This window comes from Aptenodytes forsteri, unplaced genomic scaffold (assembly GCF_000699145.1).
Source record: "Aptenodytes forsteri isolate BGI_AS27 unplaced genomic scaffold, ASM69914v1 Scaffold8, whole genome shotgun sequence".
NCBI classification, from domain to species: domain Eukaryota; kingdom Metazoa; phylum Chordata; class Aves; order Sphenisciformes; family Spheniscidae; genus Aptenodytes; species Aptenodytes forsteri.
In genome coordinates, this window is record NW_008796218.1 from 9,041,956 (window position 1) to 9,055,876 (window position 13,921).

At 36.7% G+C, this 13,921-nt stretch overlaps 1 protein-coding gene across 1 annotated transcript in view; it reads right to left on the bottom strand.

Annotated features, from left to right (window-relative positions):
- PPFIBP2 (PPFIA binding protein 2) overlaps positions 1-13,921 on the bottom strand; it is a 113,117-nt gene that overhangs the window by 11,871 nt on the left and 87,325 nt on the right. Inside the window, exons 11-18 of the mRNA XM_009288847.2 lie at positions 13,793-13,854; positions 11,136-11,211; positions 7,338-7,435; positions 7,079-7,143; positions 6,755-6,823; positions 6,245-6,305; positions 2,194-2,338; positions 560-592 (exon numbers count right to left, since the gene is read on the bottom strand). Coding sequence (XP_009287122.1) covers positions 560-592; positions 2,194-2,338; positions 6,245-6,305; positions 6,755-6,823; positions 7,079-7,143; positions 7,338-7,435; positions 11,136-11,211; positions 13,793-13,854 — 609 coding nt within the window. The remainder of the gene's footprint in view (positions 1-559; positions 593-2,193; positions 2,339-6,244; positions 6,306-6,754; positions 6,824-7,078; positions 7,144-7,337; positions 7,436-11,135; positions 11,212-13,792; positions 13,855-13,921) is intronic.

Below are 13,921 nucleotides of genomic sequence, written 5' to 3' on the forward strand. Positions count from 1 at the left end.
ATAGTCACATTTTATACTGATTATTAACTAAGTTTTTATCTGGGAGACTAATGTTTAAATACAGAACATAATAAAAAAGTGAAGATATCTATAAAATTGTTCTTGTATTAAAAAAACATGCTCAGAAGGTGAAAAAAAAAGTAGCTGTACATTTGATACAAGAAAGAAAATAATAAAACATTGGGTGAAATAGTATTGTTATTTCAGTCATTTGTATTTAAATACATTATTTAAATTAATACAAGGTCTTCAGACTGAAGCAGACTCTTCAGACTCTTGCCTTGCCTATTCTTAATACCAGAACTCTTCCTTCAAGAAAAGTGGGAATTTTTCTGTGACTTCAGTGAAAAACCAGGAATAAGTATCTGAAAAAAATCCCATCCAAATGCCATACAGCAAAAGCTGTTAGTTCATTTCAGTACTGCACTTAAGGAATTCAACCTGGATGGCCCACTTGGTATTAGTATCTCATAGAGAAGAGAAAGGGAGAGAAAAAGGAAAGGAAAAAAAATAAGCAGCAAAATTCATGTTAAAGTGGCATCTTGTTTGGATACAGTACCTAGCACTGGCGCACTGACACTCCTGATGCGATCTTCAGTCATCCCAAGAAGCAGAAAGCCAGATGAAGAAGCAAAGAAGATATAAAACACCAGCAAAATAAAGTTACAGAAGAGCAAAGAAGTAAGCTAAGCATTAAAAGCAGAAACAAAAAGAAAAGAAGCAGTTATGCTTGACATGAAAGTAAATATGCATTGACATGTACAAGCCCCAAGAATTCTGTACAGGTCATCTTGAAAAGATAGGGATGATCATTTATCTGTTTGTTTTTTTAAAAAAAACTATTCTTAGACAATTTTAACACAAAACATATACTACAGAGCTCCACAAAGCCTGCAGAATATCTGAAATGAAGCAATGTCCAAGATTACATCAGATTCCTCTGAAATATAGAATTGGAGGTGTAATGCAAGAAACAAACTAACTGCATAAAAAAATTCTGTTAATTCAGTGTATCTAAGGAGTCATTGCTTGTTTCTAGAAAAAGAACATTTTCCTTTACAAGATCACCCATCCTTGGATAATCCTGCAGTTGAAGACATAATAGCATGGCTCATGCATTGCCTACAATGTTGCAATCACTGAAAAACTCTTTTAAAAAACCCTGAACAACTCATAACCTATTGAACCAGCTTTTAGGACCATGAGGCCCTAAAAAAAACGTAAAACCACCACCAACCAAAAAAACCCCAACCAAAAAAAAAAGCCCCACCTCATCTTTTAAAGTGTAGGAACACTTCAAAATTGCAAGGCATACTCTTCTGCCTGAGCTCCCAAGCTCTTCAGTCCTTGGCAAATACCTGGTTCTGTGCCTCACTGTAATACTTTTTGTCAATAAATCCATGCTTAATATGTCACTGAAAAGAAATTAATACAGGCTTCCACACATGGCTGTGGAATAACAATATACTTGTACTTTCAAAATCCACTGATGTTTTTCTGCACCTAGCAAGTTAATTTTTCACTTGTGGGTCCCCACAAGCTACAGCAACCAACAGTGCTGATACTCGGATTTTTACCTGAAATGTGCACGTTAGGGCTAGTTATATTGTAAAGTTTCACACACTAAAATGCCGTGGGATGGCAAGGGACAGATTTGTTTGGTTTAATACACCCATCCAGTGTATATTTTTTAAAAGTATTGATGATGTACTTGGCTGTGCATTTTTGTTTACTTGCTTGTTTTTTAAGAAAACAGATCAGGAAGCTCAGGGGAGCATTGGAAGCGTGTCCGGAAAAAATACTGCTTATTCATATTGTCAATAAGTTTGCATCTCTAAAAGTTCCAATTTTTAGTTACAGATTTGTTGACTTTCAGAATGGTCTCCCCACAATCTTCAAAACAGTGTCTCTTCATTACTTATGCTATCAATGATGTCAGCAAATTACATCATCAAGCGCGACAGAAAAGAACGCTCTAACTTAAAACCATCCTTCACTCTCCAGTGAGCTAATGTGGAATATTTTTGGTGCATTGTTAAAAAAAGGAAGTAGAACTTTCCCTAACTGAATCATGTGAACATCATAGTCCATTGTTCTGGCACAGCAGATTATATACCATGTTTTGTCCCAATCCTCAAACAGTTTGCTTTCTTCCCTTCTACATAACCCTCTCAGAGAGGCGTGGATACATACTTAGGCCCAGGATGCTGTTGTCCTCATTGTCGTTCGTGCCACACCCATCCGGCAAATTATATGTTCCCTGCTCTCCGTTCTGTAAGGGTCGAGGCAGCTTTCCTGGCAAGGTTTGATACTTGCTGCCTTTCACAAGTGGCTTACTCTGTTTTTTTTTTTAAAGAGGGAAAACCAAAATAAATAAATAAATAAATCAAATCACTCAGAGCATTTGCAATCCAGTACACAATATTTTAAAAGTTGAAAAAAAGTATTTGAAGTTCACGGTTCAAAATGACACCACCCCCTCCATGTTCCTTCTTACAGATAATTCAATTTAAATCCAATAGTCAGCTGACAAAGTTTTCTAGCTACGACTCAGCCTTCTCTTCCCTCATCTGCCCCTTCCACTTCAGCCAGACTGTATATTACATTAAAATATAATATATGTTGAGTATTACCTGGTTTTATCATAAGAATTTTTCTAGCTGTGTCGCTTTCCTCTAGGACCCTGGCACTATATAATAATTTGGTCCTTCCAAGGTCAACTTTGATAGTGCCAGAAATGCATTTAGTTCTCGGCCCATTCTTTGCTCTGTCAATTTTTCCCCCTATATTTCACCAGACTGTCTATGTTTCCACCTCACAATTGTATCTCGCTGGAATTCAAGCCAACAGTATTCAACTCAAATTTGGTCAAACATATTTGCCCATCACCACTAATAACAGTAAAAGAATCAACAATGAAGTTAGGCTACAGAAATTTCACTTTTGTAAGAATTAAGATCTTTTTGTATAGATAACATTACAAACGTGAGGTTTTTAAAAAAAATAATTATAGCTAAATATATAGTTGCCAAATATATAATTGCCAATTTTATGATAGAACCTAAGCACAAGGTATGCTTTTGATATATGCTGGGGGAAAAAAAGCACAGACTGAGCTGTATTTTAGAGCTAGTCTGAATGGCTGCTGACTCTACAATTTCTGTCCAGTCAGGCTAAAGTAGAGTCTAATGTATGCTTGCCTGCAGCTATGGTACACGTACACAGTGTCACTAGCATCAGTGAGATGACTTATGCTGGGAGGACCTTCCTCCAGCAACAGAGCTCACAAGAGGTGGTCCTCAAAGTCTCAGTATATTGTATTGAAAGGGAACCGGTATGTAGGGTTTGCTAAAAATAGAGTATTTCTTAATTTTCCTTGCATTCAGTTTGTCAGTGATCAACTACTTGGGAATCTTGCTCCTTGTACAAGGGTAGATTAGAACTTGCATATCCATCTGATAGTTTTGAGCCTAACAAGATACTATTCCAGTCAAAGTATGCGTTTCACAGAGGTACTTGTCTACGGTTTTGGAAACGGCATGTTGAGACTTCTTTGATACTGAATCCAAATGAAAAGTTGAAGGAGCCATCACTCTGAACAAAAATGTATATCCCACAACTGTCAAAACTATAGGAATATAGAGGCTTTTCCAGAGAAGCAATGAACCTGCAACTCCGACTGACATTAGTGGGAGTGGTGTACATTCAACGTGTGTTTTGGAATAAGCTCATATTGGTAAATGTTTCAGTATCAGAAAGGTGGTTACGTAGGAAAATTTTGTACTGAAAATATGCAAAACATATTTAGTATACAGAAACATATAGTATGCTCCTATTTAGTAATCCCATTCTAACAAAATTGTTTTAAAACATCTAAAACATTGTGACAGGATGATACATGAAACATTTAATGAGATAACCACTGGTTTATCTGTTCTTATTTCAAGGCCTAGAGGGATCTTTGTGATACTATAACTGCAGTCCGGATTCCTCAATTCCTCACCCCCTGCTCCTGTTTTGGCAACTGCAGGAGTACATCCTGACTTGTACCAAAAATGTTATAAGTAGAGAAATTGCTTATTAAATTAGCACTGTATTTTGAAATCGACTGACTTCAGCTTCTAACCTCCCATAAAAGCTTTTAGATAAAAAAAGATTTCCCTCTCAAATCCTTACCCCTGTTCTCAGAGTTTGTCAGTACTTGAACTATGCAAACATTTTAAAAAGAAAATGAATATAAAATGAAAACACAGCCATACCGTCACAGCACATCACAACAGATAAATGTTAAGAGAGTTTACAGTTAATATACCTCTTGTTCTACAACAGGCTGTACTGGTTTTCCGTCTACATACTATGGAGTTGCAGGGAGGGTAATTTCAAAGTTTTATGGAAAAAAGCAACAGACAAATGTTAGTATTAACATACATAACACAGAACATCAATTGTAGTCTTATTACTATAGTGATGCTACTTAATGCATTGACAATATATTACAAGCTCTTTTATCTCTTCATTTCATTTCAATAAAATATTTAATACTAAATGTGTTTGTTCAAACCACTCTACAAAATTTGGGCCCTGTTTAGTTTCTGTTGTGATTAAAGGAATTTTTCTATTTTCAGGCTTCTGGGTGGTCCCTTTAGACTTACTTTAAGCTGGGAACATAACAGTTGTTTAACAGTTAAAGGAACATGAAAATTACTGACATAAAAAAAGAACATACACAATACTGTATGTATCCAGCTGAAACCATAAAGAGCTGTGATAGAAATGAAGTGATAAAACTACCAGCACAGCTAGGTCAGAGACACCAATGTGTTTTGGTTTGTTTTATTATTATTATTGCCAGACGTAATTGGAATTTGAGTTTTGTGCAAAGTAGAATAGCTCCAGTAAACAGTGCTGCTAGCACAGGTTCTCTTGGACTTAATGCAAGAAGCAAAGTCTTGTCATGCTGAGTCAGCAAAACAAGTTTTCTTGGCCTTAGTTTTGATTGTAACTAATTCACATTTAGCCACTAGCTCATACACATAGGGAGGTCTCATTTCTTTCACTAAGAAGCCTCATGCCTAAATTAGGGCAAACAATTTAAATGCCTTGCTGAACACGGGCCTGGCTTGCTACATTTCTCTCATATCCTTGGTAGTTTCTTGTTCCTCTACAGGACGATTTAATAGAGCAGATTTACAGCCTAAATGTGTAGGTACAACCTTACCACATCATATCACAGAGACAAATTAAGTTTTTGAATTTAAGACAGGAAAATAATTTAAAAGTTATGAAAAGAAAACAGACCTTCATAAATTCCACATGGAATGAAACGTTAGTTCTGAACTGATTTGTCACATGTATGACCACAATCAAATGAGTGCAACACAAATTTCAAACATTCTATTTGGTCACTGTCATCTTCAGAGATTTAAGAAAAATTTAAGAAAATTTGAAGAACTGGAACAATTATATTACTAGTATCTGTTTTAAATAGCATTACTGGGTGTGGGTAATCTAGTATTAAGCCTAATTTGAGTACAGAAAGTGTCAATAACAGTCTCACAAAGCGTAACTACAAGTGCAGGAAAATTTCAGCATACATAATGATAAAACAAGCCTCTGGATCATAATGTAATGAGACTTTGTAAATTGGAAAGTCTTTATTCTGGAATGGAATTAAGCCTTTGAATTAATAACAGTGCTCCTGCTGTTTTAACTAAGGCATCATCACTACCATCTTCAGGAATGCCATTTATTTCAGAAGTCTAAGTTAGGAAGCGACACTCATATTTACATGCAAACACTCAAAAAGGAATCCTATGTGGAAATACCCAGTCCCAATATTTAATTACTTTCAGGATTTGTTGCCTTAACATTTTTAGCAATTTGGAAGTCAAAATTATTTTAAAAACACTTACCTATAAACAAAATAATACAGCAGCTCAACAAAATGACTCCCCATTAACATTATTTATTGTATTCCTCCTAAATATTTTTCTTCTCTTTCAGCTGAAAAGCTGAATTTGAGGATGCGTACATATGGGTGTGTCAACTAGTTTATTTATTGTAAGCTTGGCAACGGTGTAAAAAAAGAACCTGAACTGTTTTATCCTTAGGGCTTTTTTCCCCACATACAATGTTAGTGGTGGGAAGGATTACTATATGTGAAACAAAAAGAATATTTATACTTGACCTTTATCTTTTAGTCGTGATATTAAACACCAGAAATTGTCGTTACAAATAAACCCACCTTTTCTAGGGATTCACTCTGCAAGTCTTCTAAACTACTTGACTTTTTCTTCTGTGGAACCCTTAAAACAGTGACAGGCAAAAAAGCAACAGTTAATGCAACACAGTATATTTGCATATGCCACAACTGTATCATATGACAGCTGTATATATATCACATAATGTCTGCATATAACAGATAATTCAGAATAAGGAGATTCATTTATTTTGTGTATTTTTAGCCTAAACCTCATAGTATTGGGAACTGCAATAGATGAAGTCAGAAACAGCAACAAAGTATCTCCTTTGATCAACAATGAAAGGCAATAAGGCACAATGTGCAGTTTTAAACCTTTTATCTATAGATGACTTTTTAGAAGCTCTTAACAAGAAAAAGTAGACAGTACTAACTCTCTGTGAACAGTGTGCAACATTAAGGGCTTTAAAAAAGATTTTAAAAATGGAAAAAGGCAGAATTGTAAAAAAATTTCTGGCTGTGTTTTACATTTCAATTAAAGTTACTCATTCTTACCTATTTACGATTTCCAAAGATTCTTCTTGTGGAGAGGTTAAATTAGTTGAAGATACTGGAATGCTTCCACTTTAAATCAGAATAAAATATACTGTTTTAAGTACTACAATACATATACCTTCTGATACATAAAACTGCTAATTTATTCCTGTAATTCAAACCTTATACAACTACATATTGCAAGTTTCCCTGGCAAACACTGCTTTCACAACTACCCAAAAGTTCTTGCAAAGCCAAGAACAGGCAAGACAACACGCCAACAGTTAAACAGATTAATACAAACTTAGGACAAGCCACACGGAAAACAAGAAACAAAGGTCTTGCCTGATTTCCATAGCTTTGTGTGGCACTGGAGAGAGCATAGCTGGTGACAATTCTCCTGAAGAGACCTATGTGAAATACAAGAGTTTCAAGCCTGTAACTCCAGTGCCTGATTCTGAATCTACAGTGCCCATACCAAGAGGCACAAAAATTCAGGCAGGGCCAAACCCTCATCTACATTACCTTAGCTACTACAGAGAAACCAATACAAACAAATCATATATACAGCAGAACTTGCTTCTAAAACATCTTTACTAAGTACCTGTGTTTTAAATAATTCTCCTTGAGGATTATTCAAAAGATTCCACTTTCTTAAAGTTGTCTCAAGTTCCTCTTCACTGCCACCAGAGACGGAAGAGCCTGCGAGCATTAAAGATTAGAAGTAGAAAGGGAGAGAAACAGGCCAAAAAAACCCCAAACCATTTAGGACTGTATCAGACAGTCTAATACTTCAATCTTTAAATTCCCCTTCAGTCTTCATCTGATGCATGTAGTTTACCAGCCCCTCCACTCCCCACCCCTCCTTTGGGCACTGACTTACTGATTTATATTAGAGCAACAAATTTACCCCTTCTAGTTATATGCTGTGCTCTGCTGTGAGTAGCTGAGCTGCTTATGAGACAGCTTCTGAACCACTCTAATTCATAGTTTGATGTGCTGAGGCAAGTTCAAGTTGGTACCATTTTCTTACTCCCTGTGTATCACCTTACAGGTAACATGCATGTTTGACATCATCTGTATCATAATGCAGTGCCCCATGCTGGGTTCAAGGACGAACATGGTAAACACGCTCCAGGTTTTTCTGGATAACCCAGATCTAACCAAATACTGAAATATTCCAAATTCATTATTTAGTACAATTTTTATTCCTAAATTGTCAAAGCTGCAATACTAAATCAGGGTCTGAATATTTAGTGCTCAGCAAACGTCCAGAGTATTTTGGATAAGAAATTTTTTCTGGAGTTCTCCTATGCATAGGGTTGCATACAGGATGTGGAAGGGTTGCTATGCCATGATGGAGAAATTTAGGCCGACCTTTAAGCATATTAATAATTCCTAATTTATGTGATAGACATGCAGCAGCTCTAGGCAGTTATGAAAAAACACCAAATCTTATGCTTAAGCCTTGGCACTATTAGAAGAGAGATCACTTGAAAACTCATTAGACGTGAGCTTGGTTATCATGCTGTTCAGCTACAAAGACTGCCAACAAACCTGATACTGACCATTGGCTCTTCAGGATATGAAGTGAAACTTATGCTATGGTTCCTCATACACAGCCCCTCAGTTAGCACAAATTACTAAAACCAAAAGAACTACCTATAGTAGAGTTCAGGATAGCGCCTTTATATTTTACTCAGCTGTCAGTGGTTGTTTCAAGCAGCTGCCCTACTTTAATCCAAAACAGATTTGGTTGGTTTTTTTTAAATGTACGTGTTACCTACGGTGAAGAGTTGGTCATCTTTTGTCAACATGATTTATAGCTTGCCTAAAGCAGAAATAAGAAATGCTTACAGTATATTGTGTTTCTGTCAAGTAATTATTTGAAACAGTTATCAGAGACAGAAGATTTCAACCCATTGATTCTACCAAAAGTTTTTAAGCAGAGATTACACTTCAGAGGGAACCTTTAAGACCCACCTCTAGAAATAGAAACATAGATAATCAGCTAGATATTCGTGGCAACCTAAACACAAGACTCCCACAAACACACCTAAGGTAACAAGCTCATTCGACTGTGATAATATTGTAGCCATCACAACATGCACCTCAGTGTGGACAATCTCAGTATACGCTCTAGTTCCCACACAGGTTTTGGGTTTTGTTTTTGTTTTATTATGCTGAGCATGACTGGTTTTTTTTATTTACACAGTACTGAACGCCTATATTAGCATACATTAACACCATCATAGTCCCTGCAGCACCAACTCGGTAATCCAGAGCATCATGGCTTGCTCCTTGTTCGTGCACACAAGTGTCCTCCAAAAGCCATGTCCCACAGGGGGATGGTGCACTCAAGTATGTACAACCAGGATGTGGCCAAGGAGAGTGGAACTGCGGGGGTTACTGTTGAGAGCACCTACTCTCAGGGTAACAGTGGTGTAGCTATTTTGGGAGTTAATGTCAATATGCCTCCAAAAGCTACCATCACACCTTTGGATTTCCTTTCAGAACACTGACAAGTGAGGAACTTTTTTTTTTTTTTTTTTTTTTGGTAAATGAACATTCAGAGAGAGATTTACCTGACTCTTGTTCCCTATTCTTGTGTGTTAAATACAAGTTTCCACTCTGTCGTACAGGACCTGAAAATATTGTGTGTTAATACGATGATGTACATTGAACAAAACTGTCCTTTCAGAAGGTCAAGTTTCCCAGACTAAATTTAGTACTGAAAACTAAGGTGGCAATTTAAAATGAGATTGTCCTAAAACTCACTCCACTTCCTGCAGTGTAATTGATAAACAAGACAAAGATTTTTCCCCAGATTTTGAAGTTAAATACGTAATACTGTGTGCACCAAAGCAACCATGGGTCTTCAGTTGTTCCCTCCAAACCAGAACTCGCCTAGTCGGCTGTCAGGATTTTTCTTAGTGGAAGGGAAGGGCAACAGAACTTCTTATACTCATTGCGACTCTTTTTAGCAAAAAAGAAAAAAAGTCCTCCTAACAGTATCAGATTGCACCTGAGATCAGTGTCCCTGTTATGAATGCCGTTTAAAAAACATAACATAAAAGGAAAACATTGTGTCATTAACGCTAGCTAGCTGGCTAGCAGCTAATCATTACTGCCATTCCTGAATTGAACTGTGGTGTAGGAAATCTGAATATAGAATGTATTTAATTAGTTAATGTTCATCATCCACTAAGGTCTCCTGTTATTTTGCACTGTAGAAACCAGTTCCTCATAACATAATGGTCACAGGAAACACCATACAAACTTAATACCTATCTGTATACTTTATTCATCTCCTATGGATGAATTAATTTAAATCAAACTGAATGTCATTTTAATTTTGAATAATAGATTCTTGAGAGGGATATAATGCAATTTAGTAAGAATACTGTAAACTAATGCCTTTAGCTAATTTGAATGAACTTTCCTAATTGCCCCTGTGCCGACAAATTCTGTCTGCATGAGCGTCCTGCTGTTTGGTTCCTCCTTTTCACCCTTTTTGCTATAATTCCTTTTGGTCTGGCCTCTACAACCCCTATACAACTTGAGTGGATGGCAACCAGCAGCAGTGAAACAGGAAGTACGAAGCTTTGGCCATGAAGGACATATGTCATAGGCCTGCACTGTGGAAGAGACTGGCAGGAGTCCCATCAGCGAAGAGGGACAGGACTGCATGAAGTAGCTAATAAAACCATGGCCTCAGCTGTCCACCCAGCCATCGCTACATGGATGTAGGAGTTCTGCAACCAAAGCTCCTGCCCCATTGCAGTACATATAGCAAAGTGTTTTAAGGAGAGCAGTTGCTGACTTCAGATTGCCTTGGCACATAAGGAGGTAAACTGCAGTGCTTCAGACCCAACTGATGAGCAGTTCACACAGCTGTACAACCAGAGCAGTAATCTCACCAGTCATCCTTCCTTATCAATCAGAATCCTTAATGACACCATCTAAAACAACATATAGCACCAAAATTAGGCTCCAAGGAGGGATTTACTATTAACTGATGTAGAACAAATTTTAGCTTATGACTGACGGGGTTGAGCATAAGATTCAGTCACAGAAGTCTTGCTGAATAGTAATGTTGTAACTAAATCTCCGGACAGATTTGACCCTATTTTTTTGTACTGACTACAGCATAGGAAACAAAAAGGAAATCTCCACAAACTACAGGCAATAACACACAAGTCTGGCCAAGACATACTGTGGTTCTCTCTGTATCTGAAAGAGTGTATACTTGCTCTCATAGCACTCTAAGATGATACAAATATACGCATAATGAAATATATATTACTATACACATATATTTAAAAGGACAACAAATAGCAGTTGTAGTGCATGTAGTTTTTAAAAGACCTGATATCAGGAAATTATTCACAAGACATTTTACCGTGAGCTGCAATCATTATCTCTTTGACCCTCCTGTACTGGCTTAGCAATAGTGTTAACTCCTCTATTCGACGGTCCTGTGAAAAGCATTAAATAAAATCATATTTAAAGTCCTACATTTTTAACCTGCAGAAACACTGTATTACACATTCATTTCTGTGACTTTGGCCTGCGTTTCCAGAAAGCAGGATCAGGTCTCTCACATGCCTTGTAAAGAACGTTTCTTGGCTTTTATTTGCCGTCGTACATAACATTTGCTAGACAGTGTGAAATTATGGATATAAGGAAACCAGAGGAGTTTTACATTACTAGTAAATTAGTTATTTACAGAAGCATAATTTAGAACTCTGCTTTCACTTCTAAGAGTCAAAGGAATATTCTGGAGTTGAACCTCAACCGCCTGAAGTGGGCAGTGTTTGTTTTTTGTTAGCATCATACCTATATTCATAAAGTAAATCATGTTTATGTTTTGTATAGTTTAACAATCTAGTCATGTTCTTTAATCCTCTCTTGTAGGATGTTCTGCATTCCCACATCTACCCTTACTCCAGTTTTGAACACATCTTTTTGAACTTAGGCAGTCAAACCTGTACAGAACCAAAGAAATGAGGTCTCAGGAATGTCTGATGCATTATCCGACTCCACTCTTTCTCCAATACCTAACGCTTTCCTATTATGTACAGAAAGCATCTTGATTCATGTATTCAGGGAGTGCACTTGCCTTTTGCACAGATGCAACATAGCGATGGGTAGTAACCATTATTTAATTGATTAGATCTGTCATTTCTCTCATTTCTATATATGATTTTGTGTCCCCGATGATAATAAATTCTTGCTATCTGTCACTGTGTGATCTTGCAGTTTGCACTTTTACAGTTTGTCCTGTTTCTTTGACTGCTGTTCTAAACCATTCCTGTGCAATAATCTTGCCCAGTGCTGTGACTACAGAGCACTGAATACAAACCCAAGCAAGTAATAAATAACTAGTTTTCACAAGCAGGTGTCAGGAAAACCACAGAAGCAGAGAAGTGGGCATTGGGAAAAAAAAAACCAAAACCTTCCAGGGAAGTTGGAACGTATTTAAATGCTTAGCTGATACTGAGCTGCTGCACTGCCATAGCTAGGTCAGTGTCAGAGATATTTCAATTAAAATCTGCTCCAGTACTCATGTGCTACATTACAGCTACACCAGATATCAACTGAGTTGTAGGAGTAACTGCACAGAAACCAGACCTTAACCACATTACAGAATGGTAGATGATGCTGATCCTCCCTTCACACCTCAGCAAGTATACACAAGACAAAAAGGCCTAAACCAGATACCCAGTTATCCCAGCTATAGATAGAAGCAATAGGTTCTTCTTCATAGCAAAGAACTAACATACCTAGTTTTTTAAAAAAGAAATATGTGCACCACTTACTAGCAACTTAGTTGAGCACTTTCTGTCCTAAATGACACAAGGAATATTTAGAGTTATCCCAAAAGCTATTTAGAGCTATTTTCTCTCAGGAAGAATATTTTATTTTGCAATATTATTGAAGGTAACAGTTCTACATTAAACATTTAAGAAGCTGTGGGTCAACCATCAGTCCACTAGTTTAAACACTACAGTTTCCAAGGAAATAACCCTCCTTTCCCTATGAGTATATCCAGATATTAGGACATAAGCAACAATATTTTGTGTTCCCTTCAAATGTAAAAATCTTATGCAGACTTGGAATAATTTTGGCAAGAGATAATGCCACGTCTTTTATTTTCCAGATGTAAATTTTGGCTTTTTGATTTTTTAAGAATTAAATGTTATGAGTCACATTAATGTTCTCCAGAATTATCATTGCCCTGTCCAGATTCCTCACTTACTAAAGGAAGTTTTTAGGGATGTATATTATTGTCTATTTGATCGTATACGAGTGTGTCACCATGAAGGAAAATCCCATGGCCTGGTTTATTGCCATAAAACAAGAATTACAATTTTCTCAAGAATTAATCCCCCTCAACCCCACCCCCTCCAAAAATAAGGAACAATTTAGGTAGTAAGTCAATGGCATCTGAAGGTGGAGATTCAACATCCTCCAAGACTGAGCCCTAAACCCTGCACTTGAATTGTCCGATTGACAGGCAAATATCATACAGATGGTAAGAGACAAAAACCATATTTACCATTTAAATGAGTTTAATTTCACTCCTCTTCTACTTTAGTGCTTTTTTTTTTTTTTTTTTTTTCCCTTGTCTTTTTAAATCCTGGTCCCTTTCTCCCAAAATTTGAGTCTGATTCAAAGGCCACTTTGACTTTCTTTTAATATCACAATCTAAACTGGGGATATTGATGCACTTCAGATTAGGTTGGAAGATGAAGAGCTGCCAGAGATGACCAAACCTTAGTGATCTTTTCAATAGCAGAAACCAGGAGATTCTGCTCATTACAGCCTTGGCTTTCTACTCCCCTGTGGAATCTAGTGGGCCTCCCAAGTTCTGCAGCCAGGTTAGCAAGGTCAGCCACAATTTCTATTTAAAAAAATCAACCTTCTGTCACAATCTCATGGGATAATCCAAAAATCAGGGCAATACCACGCTTACAGCAAGCAGGTTATTCAGATCATTATAGATATTCAAAACCATCATTTCATTCTTATGTAGAACAAGGATTATTTTCTCACCTTTTCTTCATTTGCAGCCAATAACGATTCCATTCCTATCTTCAACCGTTGAACTTCTTGATCTAGAAATGTTTTTAAAATTTTATAAGGAAATTACACTTGCTATATTTAGTGTAAACAATAAATGTT